Here is a 20,709-nt window from a genome sequence, read left to right as displayed (position 1 = left end):
CATTAAACTTTCACAGCTTTTTAAAGATCTCTTTACCATTGCTCTCTTATACCAGAGTTTCTCCAGGTGTGTTCTACACCCCACATGAACTACACCACCTCTAGGATGGGCCCTGAAAACCACATGGTTGACACAGTCTCAGTGTCTGAGAACCTCTGTCTGGCTCGACAGTTCTTAAATTCTAAATATAAGTTCTCACAATGGAGACTTTTAGAAATTTATACAAGTTATTTTGTGACTTGGTATTGTAATCTTATATTAAGGTCAGCTGAAGAGAAAGAGAGGGACAAGTGGAAGAAAACAAGCAATTTGGTACTACCATAATCAGTCAGCACCTTACAGGAATAACTCCTTATTTTCTCAGGGCTTATATGCCCTAAAATAAACAGAGCTTCTTACTTCAGGAGTCTTAAAAAATAGGAGTTTAGCAATCAGGTAATAAAAATGACACTAGATATATAAAAACGTAGTAAATAAGTTTTAAAGGCATCCACTTCTAGACATTTCTTGGTGTAAAATCATATTCTAAATTCTTTTTCCTTAATTCCCTTTAACTGCTCATGAAACACTGGTAAAGGCATTATGACTTACTGACACAGATCTTCCCCCAAACCGCTATATAAACTACATTTCTTCCTAGAGTTTTCAAATCAACTTTTATGAGATACAATTAAGTACTTTTGTTTGTCCCTATACTTTGGGGAATGATACAAGCAATTTCTGGCAAAAATACCCACACAGTAAGCCTTTTTACAAATTGTTGGGGGCAGGGAAGGAAAAGAGCTTAACAATAATCACTGTCTTGTTCTTTTGTTAAAGGGGGAATATATATACACATATATTAAAAAATCACAAATTATTTAAAATAGGTATGCAAATCTAAAACTGAAAAACTACAAAGCAGTACTTGGCAAAGCATGATTTATTTTAACCATTTAAAGAATCCATGATCTTCCTTTGAAAAGCAAATTATTTGCCAAGAATCAAGATAGTCACCAGAAAATAGGATGTTAATGGAGAGAAACTACCACACAATAAATAAAGCAGACGGGTCAGTGCCATTCATACTAAAGAAAGCATTTAACAGTGTGTCACTGTTCACGATCCATAGCAAAAGATAGCACACTCTCGACAGTGTTAACTGCACCCTGTTACACCCAGTCGGCATCAGGCAGCCCTAAACAAGCTATGCCAGGGCTGGCCTCCTTTCAGTTCCTCAAATGTAACAATCTCTTCCATGCTTTTGCACATTCTGGTTCCTTTGTCTAATTGACACTTTCTCCCAATTTTTCCATCATTGCGCTGCTCATGCTTCAGGTCTCAGCTTCCTTTACTCCACATCTAAATTAGGTACTTCCATTTATAATCTCTCTAAACACCTCATAATCTTCCTCCACAGTATTTCTAACACACAGTAGATATATGTATATTGTATTTGTATAAGGAATCTCTCTTTCCCCAGTAGGCTATACAATGAGGGCAGACACTATGTCTGTCTCCGACAACGTGCAGTCAGTGTCTAGGAAACTTGTGCAAAAACAGACACACTTAATTGAGTAAAGCACATTCTGCATTCCATCTTGGGTTGCCATCATTTCACATCTGTACAACTCCAACAAGACTAGACCCTTCCCACCTGCTATGCCAGACCATGAAAATATTAACATTAAACAATGGAGGTTCCCTACTGTCCTGAAAAAACACTGGGGAGTAGGAAAAGGCAAATAAGCTGCAGTGAAGTGTTTTGGGCATAAACAAGGATAAGAGGGAAGGTGCTTCTGTTAGCACAATCACCAGTCCTCAGTTAGGTCAGGAACCTGCCACTTAGCATTCTAGAGATCTGCTTGACTGCTTTCTTCCAATTGACAGTCTCACCTTGACTAATTTTTCTTTTCCTTTAACTGCGGGTCGAATTGAATACAAATTTACCACTCTGCCTTTTACCTCTGTGGTAGCCAGCCTCTAGTATTCACATCTCTTGAATAGCAGACTCGGCCTAAATTGAGCTGAGCTGATCTATGCAGTTAACAGAATGTTGTGGAAATGATGGTATGAGACTTCTAAGGCTAGGACATAGAAGACACTGGGGCATTTGTTTTGAGCTTTTATCACTCACTTTGGGGGATATAAGCAACCATGTTGTAAGAAAAATTTTATAGCCCTGTAGAGAGGTCCATGAAGCAACAACGAAGTTCTTCTGCCAACACCCAGCCATGTGAGTGTACCATCTTAGAAAAAGATCCTCCAGTTCCAGTTAAGCCTTCAAATGACTGCAGCCTCAGCCAGTATGTTGACTGCTACACTTCATGAGATATCCTCAGCCAGAAGTAACCAGCTAAACTGCTGCCAAATTTAAACCCACAGAAATTGTGTGAGATGATGTATACTGTTTTTTTGATCTGCTAAATTTTGGGATAATTATAGAGAGATAACTAATATCTCTCCTCACTCAAGTTCATTTTCCTAGATATTTTCAGCATTAATATAAAGAGAAACAATTCATTTTAAAAGTTTACCCTCCAACTCCCTTCTCCTTTTTCATCAGATCCCGTAACAAAAACAAAACAAATGGCTGGTTTGTAAAACAGCATTTAAAAAGGATAAAATAATATTCATTTTGTTTTCTAGGGGAAAATAGTTTTTTTTTTTAATTAAACAGAGGACAGGATTTCCTACAAGGGTTGAGAAGGTAAGAGACAAGAGATGAGACAGAGGGCGAAATACTGCCCTCAAGAACAGTAATGGAAAGAAGGAAAGCAAATTCAGATGTTAAACCCTGGATGGTTTATTCCATTTGCTACCACCTTGATTTAGAAGATTCTACTGAGGTCTAGCCCAAAGAAAAAAGTACAATAATCAGAGTATGGAGAGAAAGAAAATATACAACATAATATCCCAGGAGGCAGTGGAATTTGTATTAATAAGAAAAGAAAGGAAAAAAAAAAGACAAAGTGGCAGCACTTAGTACCAAGATAATTTTAAATAGGGATATGATGGTGCTTTGTAAAAATATCAGTCTTATTTTTTTATTTCATGCAGAGAAAGTTTCTCGATTTTTTTCTTTTTTCTCTACTTAAAAATTCCGTCATAAAACGCGTGGAAGATAAAATATTCCACGTTTTGTGTAAATATGAAGACTTGTCACCATAATGATTCCTAAAGGTGGTTAGTGAGCATGTTTTTTCCCTTCTCACAGCCAAAGATAATTTTCCTAACTTAAAAATTTTGAATTCACTTGAGATTAAAAAACATATATATCTATATATGCGTGTGTGTGTGTGTGTGTATATATATATATATAAAATTCCCCTTAGCCTTATAATGCTTCCATTTCCTTTTCAATGTCCTCTTTTTAGGTTTCCCTTCACTTTTACTATAACCCAGGCTAGCAAAAAGAAAAACTGAGGTAATTAACAGTGCCACAATGAACATTTTGTCTAACATGTTTAAAAAGCCTTTTGAAAAAAAAAAAGACTGGGAGAAACAACAATGAAAAACTTTTATTATCCACTGGTAACAGTTAATAATCTTGACTTTATCTTGTATTAGAGTTTCTAAGAGTTTTCTTTCTTAAGAAGCCAAGGAGATAAACAGGAAACTTCTTAATCATAAGCTGCTGGCTTCTATTCTAAACGGTGGATCTAAGACAAACCACTGAAACTGCCAGCATAACAGTGAAAAAGACCAAGACCCTATACAAAGATACTCAAAAAACTAAGCTGAATTTTGGTTAGAAGCAAAAAAAAAAAAAAGAAAAAAAAAAAGAAACTCAAACATCCCCAAAAACCTGACATACAACTATAAATTTGTATGAGGAATTACTATTAGCACACATAATCAACAATCACTAATATCCCCTCAGCTTCTCAAGCTCCTTAAAATTAAGGAATTAAAAAGACAAGGAATTCTTTTTACAAGAAAAATCCATAAACAGAACAGAATAGTTAGATACGTGGTCAGTATTATCAACTTAGCCCCACATCACCACCTCCCTGCCAATATGGAAGTTTATAGTTTTTAGGCCAAATCTTGAAAGAGAATTCTAACTTGGCTTTATAGAATTAAAAATGGCGAAAATTTACAAAGTAATCCATGATTTTGATTCAGTGAGAGATTTTGAGCCAGAATAAAATAGTTAAGCTGCTCCTGAATTTCTGACTCACAGAAACTGTTTAAGGTAATAAATATTTATTGCTGTTTTTAAGCTGCTAAGTTTTGAGATAATTTATTATGTAGCAATAGATAAATAGTAACTGTCATGACTCAAATAGACAATTCGGTAGATTTTCACCACTGATATAAATGACAATGTGATATATTGTATAAAAATATATATTAATTGCTTTTTTCATTTTATACACAGAATATGTACAGACAAAAACAAGTATGCTAATGAAATTTCTTCAAATACTATAAACAATTAGTGAAGACTGCTACTATAGGGTAAGTGTGCCGGTTCTTTTCCCTAATTTGTCTCAACTTCTATGAAAAGCTGTTTTTCACCTCAGAGAAGCTACTATAAAATATTCCCCCCCTTTCAAAACCCTATGACAGTAGAAGAAAAATAGAGAAAGGAGGTTAACTAGGGATAATTCTAGGCTGGAATCACTGCAAATTGTGAATACAAGTATTCCAGGAAATATTTTTAGTATTTTTGTACTTGAAAGAATTCTAGAAAAGTGACTAGTGTATACTTTTAGATCCATCCTTCATTCTCTGGTGAACTGAAGCATGTCTCTAAATAGTAAATTTTCCTTAAATTGTAAGTCAAGGGAGATGAGCTCACATTAAGCAACAAAGGAAAAATATGGCATTTCATAAAAACAAAGATTCTCATTAATAAATGTGTAAGAGAGTTTTATATTGGATATAGGTGCTACTTAGGGTTCACTTTCATATAAAAACTAGTAAGATAAGCAAATTGGTGTATAATATAAACATATATTTTTTTAAAAAGTCACCTACCCTTAAGAGGATCATGCTCTGCTCTCATAATATCGATAAGGGAATTTTCCAAAGAGTGCATATTCAAACTGTCATACATTCTACTTCGATCCTGGAAGAGAAGAGGAAAAAAGACATTATAATCTATGCAGTTTTTTCAAAAAGCGATTATAAAACACTATCTAAATTCTCTTACATAAAATAGGACTTCTGATTATTACTAATTAATCTATATCCCACAAAAATACCAATAACTAAAGATCTCATGAACTACAATGTTCCTCGCATTGGAGGACATTATTTTCAGTACATTTATCTCTTAAATCTTTTATCAAAAGTAATCTAATTTTATTGGCAATACTAATGCAAAACAGTAAAATAATTTCTATAGTTACTTTTCTCTATAAAGTTTCCTGAAATCTTATACACACAGAAAGCACTTTTTGGTTAATTTCAAAACTTTTCTCACATATTTAGGAAGACAGATAGTGTGGCACATAGAAAATAAATATTTGGGAGGAAATATTTTAGTTCCATAATTGCACCATACTTTAAACATCTATCAAACATTTTGTTATTTGACATAGTAGTCTGAATTTCATGAGTGCATAAACATCTTATATGGTAAAAATCAAAAGCATAAGATACTAATAACCAGAACAAGGACTAATGCCTAGAATATTCAGATTCATATATTACTCTCTAAAGTGCTTCCATATTTGTCTCTGCATTTTTAAGCCGGCCTCCCCCAACTCCCCTGCAAAATAGGCAGGTGGAGGAGAGAAGAGTAAAAGCACAGTAATCTCATTAAGTCTGCTACTTCACCAAGTCTCCAAAGTCTTGTGTTATCAGAATCTTGTTTGCTGCATGTTCAATCCCTTCACTTGCTCATTTGAAAGGATCTGACTCTTTAATGTCCATGAATTTCTATTGTATTCTGTTCAATACATACTCAGTGTACCTGAAAAAAGGTATGTGGGGAACTACTAGAGGAAGCTCTGGCCCATGCCCTCCAAATAATCTAGGAGTCTTCCCAAAATACTCACCCACCCAGTTACATACGTGTGTACACGCATGTGTAAGCTTATGTATACGTGGGGGATACAGGATAGTCCATTCTAAACTCTCAAAAAATGACTGTCACAGAAAATGGAAAGGAAGAATCTGAAAATTAAGTGGAAATAAAAGTCCCCATAGAAATCAAAATAAGGCACTTATTAACCTGCGTCCATGAGCTTCAAGAGAGACCAGAAGTCTCTGAGATTATATATAATATACTGTTCATAGGTGTACAGTAGTCCCCCCTTTCTGCATTTTTGCCTTCCACGATTTCAGTTATCTGTAGGACAATACAGTAAGATATTCTGAGAGACAGAGATGCCACATTTACATAATTTTTATTACATTGTTATAATTGTCCTACTTTATTATTATTGTTGTTAATCACTTACTGTGCCTAATTTATGAATTAAACCTTATCATACATATGTCTTCATTGGAAAAAAACAGCATATGAAGGCACTATTTGCAGTTTCAGGCATCCACTGATTGTCTTGGAATGTATCCCTCATGGATAAGGGGGGACTAGTGTATACATAATTTTTTTTTTCCTGAAGAAAAGGTTTATAGCTTTCATCAGTTTTCCACAGGAGTCCACAATCCAGAGAAGATTCAGAATCAGTTCTTTAGAAAGCTGAAGAAAAACCTAAAAAGCTTTTCTAAGAATATGTTCATTTATTTACTTTACTTTGATGTTTATATTAGGGTTGTAGCCTTTTTAAAGCTAGGGGTTCAGAATCAGTACTGTAGACTAAGTTGCTGTCAGGGATTTAAAAAGGTAAAAAGTAACACTGAATGACGGAAGGAACGCTAGACTGGAGGCTTTTATTCCAGCTTTATCACCAATTAACTCTATGAGTACTCTTTACTGATTTTTACTGAAAGGCCCCTGAGGTAAAACACATGCATCAATAACAGCTGCTCTCTAGAACAGTGACCTTGATTAGTGATGGAGGCACAAAGAATCAATGAGCTGTAACAGTGGTTCCTAAACTTGAACATGCTTCAGAATCATCTGGAAGGCTGGTTAAACACACAGACTGCTGAAACACATCAAATTCAGTAGGTCTGGAGTGGAACCTGAGAGTATGTATTTCTAACAAGTTCCCAGGCGATACTAATTCTGCTGGTCTGGATATCACACTTTATAGGAAGCAATTAGTTTCTTCGTCTGAAGTCACTAAATCTCTCTAGGCTCTGGTTCTAACTCCTAGAAAATAATCATGTCAGACTAGATGATGCCTATAGTCTCTTTAAAAATTATAGAAAAGAAAAAGACTCAAAATACTCTAAAATAAATGAAATATTAATAAAACTGAAACAGAGAATAGGATGGCCTATATGGGCAAAAATGACATATTAATTTTAGGAATCTGTCCAGATATTTCCATCTTCCCTGCACTTCCACTATACTGTGTTCATAACTAATTTGTTGATTTTCCTGTCTGTCCCACTAAACTTCTAAATTGATTAAGAATAGGGACTATCTAATTACAGAATATAGTTAGTTCTCATATGTCTGTTGAATGAATACTCCTTTATCTCTACCATAAAAACTCAGTAAAAAATGTAAAAAAAAAAGTCAAGTTCTGTAAGGAAAAAGACTGTACTTTTTAAATAGTAATTGTAAAGGACTATAAAACTTTCTCAGAATCCTCAACGGAATAGGTAGTCAAATGTTAATTGACTAAACTGAGACAAGCATCAGATTAACGTGGCTTGCTATGAACCTGAATTTCCAACCACCCAATGGAAGATTAAGTACTACAATACTGAAAGTTCCCAGATGTATTTAAAATAGAATTGTAAAATGTAAGCTGTAATGATAAAAGTTAATGTTCATATAATTAAGCAAAAAATCCCTCTGCAGGTGTGCCATATCATGAAGGTTCTAAGAGTATATTGTAAATACTTTAAAATACTTTATTATCTTCCTTACCCTAAATCCTCACAAAGGAAATATATTACAGTTCATGGTTATCTTTTTAGGTTGTTAACTTTGAACAGAATCAACCTATGCCCAGTCAACCGATGACCTTAATTAATGGTAACTATTAAATCACCCAAACAATATTTCCCAAGTAACTTCCTTTTTCTGGAGGTGTAGGGGAAAGTACCCTCTACCTTCATTGCAAGAGGTGTGATCTTCCTCTATAGCATGGTAAAATTATTGCACGGGTCATGGACAATATTTAAAGTATGAAAGAGAAACATCCTTAAACTAACTATAAATATGAGTGACCACTATATAATCAATTTTGAGAGGTGTTATTCAAAAAGGCTGCATGTATTAATAACTTCAGCTTGAATGTCTGTATCTAACTGAATCAGTGAGATGCCTACTTATAAGGTCTCTTATTTTCCTTTTTCTGTTAAGTATTTGATCCTAAACTCCTACTCTAGGAAAGAAAACAGCAAAGCTATTTTAAAACGATTAGCTTGGTTGTACTTTGTAAAGCATCAGCTGCATCCCATGTGATTTTTAAAGCAACAAACATAAAACAGCCTTGAGCAACCAAAGAGCACATGACACCTCAAAATTGCTTTTTGAATTTAATGAAACCTATAGGCTTACATGCAAAAGATATAGATAATTCCATTAAATAAATTGCGGGAATTAAAATATGACTTCTGAAAAAACAGAAACAAATCTAGTTATAAAACAAACACTCATGCATTCTTCTGAAATACAGACATTAGGAAAAATTGTGTTCATGCAAACTGCCATCAGTTTGAAAACTAAATAGAAGAACTAAGACAATTTTCAAGTTACCATGAATGCAACAATACTAATTATCATTAACAAATATGGAAAATCATAGCAATGTAATTTACATTTATTACTACAAGGTTATTTGAAAACACCAAAATACTTCAGAAAAATAAGACTCTATGAGGAAAAGTGTGCATGCAATCTATTCTAAAATATAAAAACTATCTGGCAAAGAATCAACTAAATGGGCTTTCAGAAACTGAGATTACAGAATCTCACAATAACTAACAGAATAAAATGATTAGAAAACATTGTTGGAAAAGGCATAACCTCTTTTATTATAATATTTATTTCATGGTTTTTCTTAAACCCAGACATTTGCCACAAACACTTACAGGAGTGTCAATAAAAGCTTAGAAAGGCTGAAAAACACAGAAAAGAACAAAGTAATCCTAATCTTGAAAAAAGATAACCTAAGAAAAGATTATAAACACTGAAAAATAACTAAGGAGGTCAGTGTACAATATTAGAAGCAGTATGACAAAGGGAATTCAAACTTAATCACAAGAGAACTTTTTGAAGAGATATTAATTTTTTTGCTGGGATACATTAAAAACTCTGTTTTATTTTAAAAGAAGTGGTCAATTAGAAACTTCTCCTCTTGAAAATGAGGTACTCTTCCAAAGAAAAATAAGATTATAGAAAACCCCTATATTCTTCTATTTAATGATTTAGCAGATGCTTGAACATGTATTATTCTGCTTAACTAGAAAGATCAGCTTTTATTGTACTTACAATGTTTGTGTTTAGTTCTCTAATTTTTACTTTAAAATAAAGCAATGTAGTGCTAATATTGTCCTTAATTTTAAGTAGATATTGATCATACTTTCCTGTTACACAATGTTATTGCACCATACTCAGTAGCAGATGACGTGCTACTCTACTGCATAACGTAGTACTCAATCTCATAAGCTCTCTTCTCGTTCTCTAGTTGTTCTACATAGATATCCCTTATTCATCTAACCAGACTCTTACCTTCTCCAAGACAAAGAATAGTATTTTTTATCCATATATTCTAAGGGTAATTAAAACACTAACATACAGAATGAATGAAGATACATTTATTTTCTTTATTAATTTCGAATCTCAATAAAGTGTGTTAGTCATTCTCAGAAAAAAATAATCAAATGTTTTAAAAGGCCAAAGCTATTCTAGTACTCACAAGAATTAAAATAGGCAAGTGGAAAACATTTCAAGAACAATTAAAGCACTGAACACAGAATAGGAAACAAAAAGAGGGCATCCATTACTTAAGCTGTAATACAAGAGTCCATTCTTTTTCATTTTCAGTGGGCATGTAACAGTTTGATGACTATGAATGTCCCTGAAGTTCATCTGGTTTACAAACCACTATTTAAGAAATGCTTTATCAGATAAACAAATTGGATTTGGTATGCAACTATATACTGTTTTTTTGTGTGTAAGGTGAGTAAAGACTCAAATAATATTTTTTCTGAGACAGATCTCCAAATTACGATTTACCACATTATCATAACAGCCTATTAAAGATTAATGGAAAGTATCTTCAATTAATTCAAGGTAGTTTATTATGTGACATGCTCAAGCACTGCAAGTAGAGCTTGTGGAAGAGCAAAAATTGAGAGTTGATATATTGATAATTCCCCAGGTGGAAGGCAGGCGGACATGCACGTATATGCTTCACACACTCAGTTACTGTTGCAAGACATTACTTTGTTTACAGTGAGCTGATATGTCATATGTAAACTTGTAAGTAATAATAACCTCACTTAAAGGATATTTACTCTTCGATTTAAAACATATGAATAAATATAGTGTAACCTTAACATTAAACTGAAAACTCCTATTTTTTTGGGAAGAGGGGGTGGTGTCTTGTTACGTTGCCGAGGCTGGACTCAACTCTGGGGCTCAGGCAATCAATCCTCCTGCCTCAGCCTTCCAAGTAGTGCACATTGCTGGATCTGGCTGCAAATTCCATTGTAATATCATTTAGAATTCAAACTTTTGAGTATGATTCTCGCAAGGGTAACTAGCTAATGACATTTTAAAGTACAGTAATTAATAACCCTAAGCAAATTCATGTAGATATACTGGCCGGGCGTGATGGCTCAAGCCTGTAATCCCAGCACTCTGGAGGCCGAGGCGGGCGGATTACGTGAGATCAGGAGTTTGAGACCAGCCTGGCCAACATGGTGAAACCCTGTCTCTGCTAATAATATAAAAATTAGGCGGGTATGGTGGTGCATGCATGTAATCACAGCTACCGGGGAGGCTGAGGCATGAGAATCGCTTGAACCCGGGAGGCAGAGGTTGCAGTGAGACGAGATCGTGCCATTGCACTTCAGCCTGAGCGACAGAGTGAAACTGTCTCAAAAAAAAAAAAAAAGAAAAGAAAAGAAATTCACAGAGATATGTAATACTCATTTTAAAGTCAGAAATGTTTATAATAATTTATATTTGCTTTTAAAAAGTTTTAAATTTGAGGGTTTTCTATTTTTAAAAAATCTTATTCAAAATAAAATTCCAACCCACAAAATTTTACATATTAACAGAAATAAAAATCAACCTACAAAACTAGCTCTTTCTTATTTATTGAATTCGATTACGTGTTCAGCTCTTGATACAGGTAAAGCCCGCAGTATCCAAGTATAAGAATTAAGACTTCAGTTCTAGAATTTTGTATTATATTCTAGGCCCCAATCAGTTTGAGACTAAAGGAAATAAAAAGTAAAATGTTGTAAAATAATGTACTTGTTAACAAAAATATACTAGAATTACACTGTATATGATGACAAAAGGTCAGAAATGCAGATAATCTCCTCAGATATTTAAGTGACTAAGAATCTTCTATAATTTTAATTTTGCCAAAGAATGAGAAACTACCCAACATTTTAAGATATCAACTTCATTTTGTAGCTGCTGCTGTATTTTTAAGAGGCTCAACTTCAAATACCTCAACCTTTTATGGAAAGATGGAAACACACAACAAACTATGTGTAAGTACTCTTAGGGTACTTAGAGGAGACAATGACACTGCTTTTAAGTCCAGTTGAAAGGTCACATACTACCTCCACTGCCTTAGACTAATGCCTTAGACCCTTCGCTCAAAGAAAACAAGAGGCTTGTATTCTAAAAATAGAGGCAAGGGGGGTGGGGCAGCATGGAGGAAAAGAAATGGCCAAAACAGATCAGAGAAAGTGTTAAAAGCTGGCTGGAAAGGCCTTAAATGACCCAGTTCAAGGTCCCCCTTTCACAGATAAGGAAACTGTGACCCAAAGAGATGAAAACCCATAAACTATATCATTCAATGTCATAAAGATTATGAGGAAGAGGAAGAAGATCCAAGTTTCAGGCCTTCTTTCCTTCCAGTTCCATTCACTTTCCATTATCTCTTTTTTTTCCCCACCACTGTCTTTTACTTCATCACATCACACCTCTGGCTCAAAAGTCCAAAGGCAATGCCAATATCTCAGCAGTTTACCAGATAAGTTTATCTTTAAGCACCAAAATCATTTTTCCTAAAATAAATTTCCCTAAAATCTTAGGTTATAATACAGGTAAAAGCAGAGTAGCTTTGATTGAAGTCTAAGTGGGAGGGCAGCCCCCAAGGCTGGTTTGAAAGCTTCCCTTTCGTTATCACCCCTATCTCCTCTCTAGCATTCCACCAACTGAAATCAACTCAATAATCTGATTTCTCAACATCTGTCCCTGCCTCATGGACCATGTATGCCAGCTAATTTGTATTCTTTTCCATGGATACTTATTTCTCCTATACATGTATCCTATACATGTATCCATCCTATTGCTTCTTTCTGCACAGAGTAATTATGTCCTCTTCTATCTGAAAACATTTCTCTTGCCACCTTCAAAATAATTACATTAATTTTCTTCTCCTAAACATACCATCTCCTAGGCATTCATGTATTGAATTTAAATACAAAAATGCTACCATAAAAACGTCGCTAATAAGGCTTAACTGGACCAGACTAGAGAAGAGAGTAGAGGTAAATAGCTAACTTATATTAACAAGACAATACGTTGCAAACTGCATGAAGTAACTACCATTTCTAGGTGAAAACCCTGGCAGGACTACTTTGGAAAACAGGCAGGACTTGGCTAAAACAATTGTTAGTGGTTGATTATCAAAATTAGTGCTAACCTTCTAGATTAGAATGTTACTTACAAACGTATTATTATTTATCTGTTTATGCCCTTACTTGTAAAATCATCTCATGTTGATAAATTAACCAAGGAAGAGACTTAGAATAACATAGCTCCATTCATATAACACACACAACGTTAAGTCTATGCTCATTCAAACTTGAGCTCTGTAAGAAAGAACCTGCATATATAAAGACTGAGTTTTCTATAACCTATAATAATCCTCACCACCTGGTACCTAGTATACATTCAAATTCAGTTTGCAGGAAGAAAGATAGCATTTTGTAACCACCAAAGGTGTAACTGTAATTTGATTAAGGCTAACTCCCAGCTTTTTGACTAACGGTTTCTCCATAGGAAACTGATTATTTGGAATAAGTCAGGGTATAAAAGCAGTAACAAAATTTAGAATACTAGGCTATGTATTTTTTAATAAAGGTGAAAAAACTGAACCAAGAGAAGTCTTTTTTAGAAATATATCTCAAAACAAATACAGACTTCATGACAAAAATTTACTGAAAAGTTCTATGAAACATTAAATATAAAGCTAGATGTTAAGTAAACATATGATTTTGTACCTAATTGCATTTAATTCCGAAAAGAGATACAATCTGCTTAGTTTGACTGATGTTTAAAGTCAGGTGCTCTTGTGTATATAATTCCTTTTTCCAAAAAAAGTTTATTATGTTTTAGAATTATAAAAGGATTACTCTTAAATTTGAAAATAAAAAATTTCTTACATTAAATAGTTCAAAGCAGGTGAGCCTTAAAAAATAAATTGCTTCAGTGTCCTCTAACATATGTTTCAATAGGTATAATTAAGTAAATAATAAATCCTACTCATAATATAAATACTAAACTCCTAACCGAAATCCTAAAAAGTATACACTGTGCAGCCTACCTGGTCTATTCTGGATGTTCCGGCTGCAGTGCACCAACTATCTTGGAGTGAATCTGAGCCCCAAGCTGGCAACTGCAAACTAGATCTCACCTTCAATAGCATAGAAGTTTTCATCAGAAATGAGCAGTTGTCTTCCCCATACCCACCCAACGAAAGAAAGAAAGAAAACAAAAAATAAAGCTCTATCTTAAATCCTCATTCCATCCTCTAAAGGTTTAAGAAAAAAACAAAACAAAACAAAAACCTCACTTGCAATAGCCATAAGGGAACTTCAACAAAATAATAAAAAGCCTGAAAAAAAAAAAAGTCTAATCAACATATTAGGCCACATTTAGAAAAAATAATCGGTGAATTAGTGAAGATAAATTTAAATTAGATGCAAAAAAGCCCTAATATTATTTTGCCACAATCACAGCTGTACTAAGTATATTCTAATATATATATACAGCCAATTATAGTCAATTCTAAGAACAGTTACAATTACAGAACATATTAGCTTAGCTATATTAAAGGAGAAACAAATTTTGGTGGCCCATTAGAATTTATAAATTAAAGCATTCTTAAAGAGCTGCCAATTGAAAGCTTCAGTATGTATTTAATAAATACAACAGGTTTTTCTACGTTTTACTAAGCTTATTTTCCATTGCGTGTTTAGAGAATTATTTTACATTCTCAATTTTCTCTGTATAGGTATTTTAACCTTTGTTAATTAAATTACATGCTTAAAAATTAAAACTTTATTTGAAAAAATGTTAATTTTAGCATACCATTACCACCACCACCCAACTCCCTATTTTGAAAGATTAACATTAGAGATAAGGTCATTTACATACCATTCTTACCTGTAAGGGTAAGAGTGTATTACTATTGTTGTCTGTTCTGAACACATTGTCTTCAATCCAAGATTTCGGAGTCAGTGATGGAGTTGAGCGAGTAAATTTCGGTGGTGCTATGACATTACCAGAAAACGGTTTCTTCAATGGAGATATCTGATTCATAGTTCCTGGGATTCCCATGTTTCCGGTTCTACGATGATCTCTGCCATGCATTGCTCCCCAGGACATACTTCCAGTGCCCCAGCCACTGCTCTGATGGTTGCTCCAGGGAGACTGTTTCAGAAGAGGCTAGGGAAAACATAGCTATTTAAATTGCGGCATTTAAAGAATTTACAATTCAAATTCAAATTCAAATTTCAGACCTAAGAATTTATATGAATGAAATATATAAAGGCAAAAGAATACATCTTTTCTAGGTTATAAAAGTAACAGTCTTGAGATCTTTCTATGTGAAATCATATTTGATGCTGGTCAAGTTTTCATCTTCTTGTATACTATAAATATCATGACATTTTATGACAGTTACTAAAATAGAACCATGCAGTTCCTTTTTATCCTTCAGAAATAACTGTATACATGATAAATATGAAGAAAAAAATTGAAATTAACTCTGAAGATTCTTAAAGATATAACATACATGGTGATCTTAAAGCAACCATATTAATTATGCTAGGCACACAACTAAAAATATGGTCTTTGTTAATTAAAATATCCTACTCATACAAGTGAAATATATAGACTTTATGTTTCCAAAACAAGTTGCACTACTACAAAAGTGGGAATTACTCTTGTACAAATTAAAATCGCCTTTTGAAATAAGGACAGTATAGAAACTATGTCATTTTTCTGCATTGTTTAACTGTTGAGGCATTTTATTCCAGTTTTAGCATAGTTTGTCTTAATTGTTTTTATTTCACTTAATTATCCATAAACTGTGAAGCAATTATCTGATGTTGCCCATAGGTGGATCCACTGAGGTATACTGCCAATTAACTATATGCTTTGATTATTCCACTAGAGATCTTGATACAAGTCTCCATCAAGTTGATTCATTTTCAAAAGTAAATTACATCCTAATCTCAAACCTGTGGCAAGACAAGTCAAATCATCAAAGAATGGTAAATCCACCAAAAAGCTAATAATTGTAGTTTTGGGTTTTTTTTTTTTAAGAAGTATTCATTGCTGGTAATTCTACTGTCAATAAGTTTATACTTTAATACTTTGGTGTTAAGATGTAGCTAAAGAAGTATGAACCATACAGTTACTACAAATAAATATGGTTCTCTTAAAATTGAACCTGCTTTTTATAAGACAATTAAAAGAGAAACTCCTGATCTATAGCACCAATTTTTAAAAACTTTTAAATGCTAACATAATCATGAGTATATTATTACTCTTTCCTCTTCCACAGAGTTCCAAAGCATAATTAGAGAGCCATGGACAAACCACTTCATTCTTGAGGGCCTTACTCTCCTTATTAAATGATTTAATGCTCAAAGTGATCTTCCAGTGATCTAAAAATCCATATGAAAGCTGTGTGACCTCTCACACTCCATGGCTAGACCCATCTTTTGTCCAAAAGCAAATTACAGTTAAATATGGATCATGGTATATGTTCTTCCAACGCTCTGTATCACAACTTTAAGAATACAAAATTACCTATAGATAATTTTCTGTGGGCAAGTTTCCAGTTAACAAAATGAAGACCCTGAGACACAAAAGACAGTTGCTGAGGGTTATAAAAATCATGAAAAAGTGGAACATTATTTCAAAATCCCTATTTTCAATCCTTATAGGCCACATTCTGTTTTCTAAGAAAGAAATCAGTGATTCAACAAAAACTGTTCACTGTCACTTTAACTTAGATAAACTGTTAACTTTCACTTGGGTTAATTTAGATAATATTCACTTTAAAAAGACTAATCCTTGAAAACTTTGGTCAACTGAAAAAGTTATGGGGTTAAGGTCATATTTTGCGTCTCTGTCAATCCTTAATCACGAAAATAGAAAATGAACTTAAACAGAATGAACTCTGCAACAAATGCTAACAAGATTCAAAACCAAAAAGACACTCTTTCAATGCCAATTTACCAATCTAGCGGTCACCCAAAAATTGTATTGAGGGAATAACAAAAAAGATCTTGAATCAAAAAAGATCCGGAAAATAAAAATTCTGCCCAGTGTCATTTCACAATATTACCCACTTAAAATACACACGGCCCACATATTCCCTTGTAGAAGGTTAAGGCAACCAAAAAATGTACCGAAAGTCTACGAGGAAACACACTCATCCCAGATCCAAGTTCAGTTTTGTCTTAAAACCCACAAAACATGACCCTAACATTGAAAAGCACAGAAACTAAGACAATCGTGGGATATCTCGGTTTGAACCCGAGCGGTCACTAACAGTTTCTCTTTCCCAGTCCTGTGACAGCCGAGGAGGCGGCCCCGCGGGAACCAGGTCCTGCGAGGAGGGCGGTCGGCCGCTCCCTCCCGACTCGCCGGCGGCCCAGGGTGCGGCGCTGCCAGCAGGTTGATCGGGCGGAGCTTTGGGAGCGGCTCGACTGACCGCACCGGGGGCTGAGGCTTCAAGGCGAGATCACCGCCGGCCAAATAAGAATAAACAAACTCCAAAGAAAAAAAAAAGCCTTTCTGCCTTCCCTCATTGGACAGCGAGACAGAGTCTTGGGCTCCTCCGCACGCACCTTCTCCAGCAATCATTTTTCCCCTGCCCAAGTTCACTTCCCACGGCCGCTCTTCCGAGGCCCCCGGCCAGCCCCCGGTCCTCGCCGCGCCTCCCCGCGTCGGGGGTCCGGGGCGGCGGCCCTCCAGGCCCAGGGCACAGGGCGGATCCCGGGGTGTGCCAGCTAGGAGGGCCGGGTTGGGACGCCGCGCCCGGCCGCCCGCGGCCCCGGCGCTATTCGGCCCCTGCCCCAGCCCCCACCGCTGCGCTGGGACGTTCGAGGGGGCGCCCGGCCAGCCGCGGCTCCCAGCGCGAACTCGTCTCCCACGCCCCCGCAGCCCACGGTGGCCACTGCCCTCCCAACCCGCCGGGGGCTGGGATTCCGAGTCCTGTCACGGTTGTCCGCCCTCTCAGTCCCACTCTCAGTTGGGCGAGTGGCCCCCGTCGCGGCTTCTCTCGGGGCTAAGGTCGGGTCCCCGGCTGCCCTGCCGCCGCCTCCGTCCCCCGCCCGCGGTCTCCCGGTCCCGCGGCGCGGCCAGGCCGCCGCCCGCCGTACCTGGTGGTGGTTATAGGAGTTCCTCTGCTGCAGGAAGGCGGCGGCCGCCGCCTGGTGCTGCTGCTGGAGCTGCGGGCTGACGGGCGACCTCCGGCTCTGCGGCTGCTGCGGCGCCGCGGGCGGCGGGGGCTGCTGTTGAGGTATATTCATGGCGGGCGGCGGCGGAGGGGGCACAGCGGTAGCCGAGAAGGGGCCGCCGAAGCCGCCGCCGCCGCCGCCGCCGCCGCCGCCGCCGCCGCTCGTCGGCACGCTGAGCCCAGTGCAGCCGTGCGGCGACACGGGCGAGAAGCTCGGGAAGAAGGCCGGGTTCATGGACGACGGCAGCCCGGGGTAGAAGCCGTTCTCTGAGTCGGGGCTGGGCGGCGGCATGGCGCTGAGCGAGCCACCGCTGCCGCCGCCCGGGGTGGTGGCAGACGAGCCGGGCGGCTGCGGCTGCGGCTGGGGCGGCTGCTGGGGTGGCGGCGGCTGCTGCTGCTGCGGCTGGGTCGGCGGCGGCTGCTGGGGCTGGGGTGGCGGCGACGCGGTCTGCACCGACCAGGGGGTGCCGAAGCCGGGCAGCGGCGGCGGCGACGCGGAGCCGCCTCCCCCTCCGCCTCCTGGGGGCCCCCCGCCCCCGCCGCCGCCGCCCGGGTGTGGAAGGTCCGGGCTCTGCAGGCTGCTGAAGGCGCCCGCGCCAAGCGCACCTCCGGGCAGGAGGTTACTGGGACTGTTGAGCAGAGGGTGGTTGGGTGACTCCATGGAGCCCGGCGCGGGGTTCACCGGCGTCGAGGAGGCCAAGCCCGCATTGGGGGACTCGGCGGCGCTGCCCTCGCTCGCGGCTGGGGTCTTGCGAGGGCTGCCCGCGCCTCCGTGGCGGCGCCGCGGGGCTGCAGGCGGCGAGGGAGGGAGCTGCGGGAGCGGGGGCAGGTCTGCCGGACGCTGCCGCGGGGCGAAGTCCTGCGGCGAGAGGTGCTGCGGAAGCAGGAGGCTGAACTGCTGCGGCGGCTGTTGCTGCTGGCGCTGAGCGAGCTGCGCCGGCTGGAGGAGCGGGCCGGCTGGCGGCGGCGGCGGGCTGAACCGACCGGGGCAGTGGAGCGGCGGAGGCGGCGGCGGCTTCGAGTCCGGAGGGTGGGGAAGGTGGGGAGGGCTGAACTCTTTCCTCTTCTGGCTGCTCAGCTGCTGCTGCTGCCGCTTACTGAAGTCCTGCGGGGAGGAGGTGCGGCAGCAGCAGCAGGAGGAGGCGGAGGAGGAGGAGGGGTGGTGCAGACTCGGTTTGAAGTCCTGGGAGGGGAGGAGGTGGGTCACACCCGCGATCGTGCCGCCGCCTGGGTGGTGGTTGGGGAGTTTCTCCGTGGCCGCCGCCCCCGAAAGCGGCCGCGCCGGCTGCTGTGTCAGCCCCAGCAGCAGCTCATCCTGCATGGTCTGCTGATGCGCCAGGAACGGGGAGGAAGAGGAAGCGGCGGCGGCCGGGCTGCCCGCGCCGCCGCCGAGGGGGATGGAGAAGGGGGAGGCGGCCTCTAAGAAGCCGGTGACAGGCAACGGTGGTGGCGACAGCGGGCCGAAGGGCGTGGCGGAGGGCAGCGGGTTGGCGGACCCCACGGCGTAAGGACCGTATGCCTCGCCGCTGAACAGGGGCCCAGGACTGCTACTTCGGAGCGGGGCGGTCTGCAGCACCCCAAACCCGAAATCCCTCATTTATCAGGCCGCCGGCAGCGGGAGGAGACGCTCCTCGTCCCCTGCCCCACCTAGGAAGCCGCCGGCGCTGGGGTTGCGCGGCCGTGGTGGAAGGAGGGGAGTCAGTGAGAGAGGGACACCGTGACTGAGCCAGGGGGCACCGACTTTGGCCCCACCACCCCTCGCGGCGATCGCCGCCGCCGCCGCCGCCGTCGCAGTCGCCGTAGCCGCCCTGGCCGCTTAAGAACCCCGGAACGTGCGTCAGCGCCACCTCACAATCGCGCCGCCCCCCGCGGTGCGTCCCGGCACGCGCGGGCGCGAGGCCACCGCGTCCCCGTCGCCCCTCCCCGCCCGTCATTACTATGGAGACGCAGCCGAGGGCGCGCTCGCGCTCCCGGGAGGGCGGGAGCGAGCGGCGTGTCTCTTTGGGTCTCTCCGCTCCCGGGGAAATGGACAGGCCGGTTGGGGTGGGGGTCGGCTGGCAAACAGTGGTCGGGAGCATTGGGCGGGCGCGCGCACGAGGGCAAGCACGCGCGGGAGGGAGGGACGGTTCCTGGGCAACGGCCCCTCCTTGGCGCGGGATCCGCGCAGAGTCTGCCCGGGTCGCACGCGTCTCCGCCCCTCGCGGTGCCTCCTCCTTCCTGTCACCTCGGTTCCGCCCTGGGTGGGGAGAAGCCCTGCTGCACCACTCGGGCTTGCCAGAGCGGGGCTGGCCCGGGGGGGAAACTGAGGCCCGGGACCCCGACCGGCGCCTGCACTGTGCAAGCCCGCGTAGAAATAGGCGCCCGAGGGGCCCCCAGCGCAACGCGGGAGCCCGGCCCAGCCCGGGGGGTCCTGTGGTGAACTGGCGTCTGAGCTCTGCCGGCTTGAAGTCCGCTGAGCGCCTCGCCCCGCACCTCTAGACCCCGAGTCCCCGATCTAGGGCCTCCTTGTAGCCCTAGGTAGCGCCCTCTAGCTTGTTTCTGTTTTTAGGCGCTGGTAGGGGTGCTGTCACCGACGTCCTAAAGCCGCCGAGGGTGTTTCTGTAGGGTAAACATGAAGCCTCGGCTATATTCCAGGCATTTTCACTTGGGTAAGAAGGAACAAAGTCCCTGGAACAAACACGCTCCTCGTGGTTATTTACACACTCGGATGCGTGGAACGGGTTTCACGGCGAGCTCCCAT

At 40.5% G+C, this 20,709-nt stretch overlaps 1 protein-coding gene and 1 long non-coding RNA gene across 15 annotated transcripts in view; one reads left to right on the top strand and one right to left on the bottom strand.

Moving 5' to 3' along the window:
• Positions 1–20,390, bottom strand: part of CPEB2 (cytoplasmic polyadenylation element binding protein 2) — a 68,803-nt gene extending 48,413 nt beyond the window's left edge. For 2 of the 14 annotated variants that reach the window (XM_055385677.2, XM_055385678.2), the window contains exons 1-4: positions 17,893–20,390; positions 14,651–14,941; positions 13,818–13,907; positions 4,966–5,056 (exon numbers count right to left, since the gene is read on the bottom strand). In XM_055385677.2, the coding sequence (XP_055241652.2) occupies positions 4,966–5,056; positions 13,818–13,907; positions 14,651–14,941; positions 17,893–19,566 (2,146 nt within the window). In that variant the 5' untranslated portion in view covers positions 19,567–20,390. Of the gene's footprint in view, positions 1–4,965; positions 5,057–13,817; positions 13,908–14,650; positions 14,942–16,917; positions 17,159–17,358; positions 17,835–17,892 lie in introns of those variants that run through there. The other 12 variants (XM_031010406.3, XM_031010407.3, XM_031010408.3 and 9 more) reach the window with 9 other exon arrangements.
• Positions 4,361–17,168, top strand: LOC109026601 (uncharacterized). The gene is made up of 3 exons (XR_008679399.2): positions 4,361–4,443; positions 11,672–11,751; positions 17,077–17,168. It is a non-coding gene; the product is annotated as an uncharacterized lncRNA (long non-coding RNA).
• Positions 20,391–20,709: the final 319 nt, after the last annotated feature.

This window comes from Gorilla gorilla, chromosome 3 (genome assembly GCF_029281585.2).
Source record: "Gorilla gorilla gorilla isolate KB3781 chromosome 3, NHGRI_mGorGor1-v2.1_pri, whole genome shotgun sequence".
Classification (NCBI taxonomy): Eukaryota; Metazoa; Chordata; class Mammalia; order Primates; family Hominidae; genus Gorilla; species Gorilla gorilla.
Note: the sequence above shows the minus strand (reverse complement) of the source record. Positions and strands in the feature narration are given on the sequence as shown.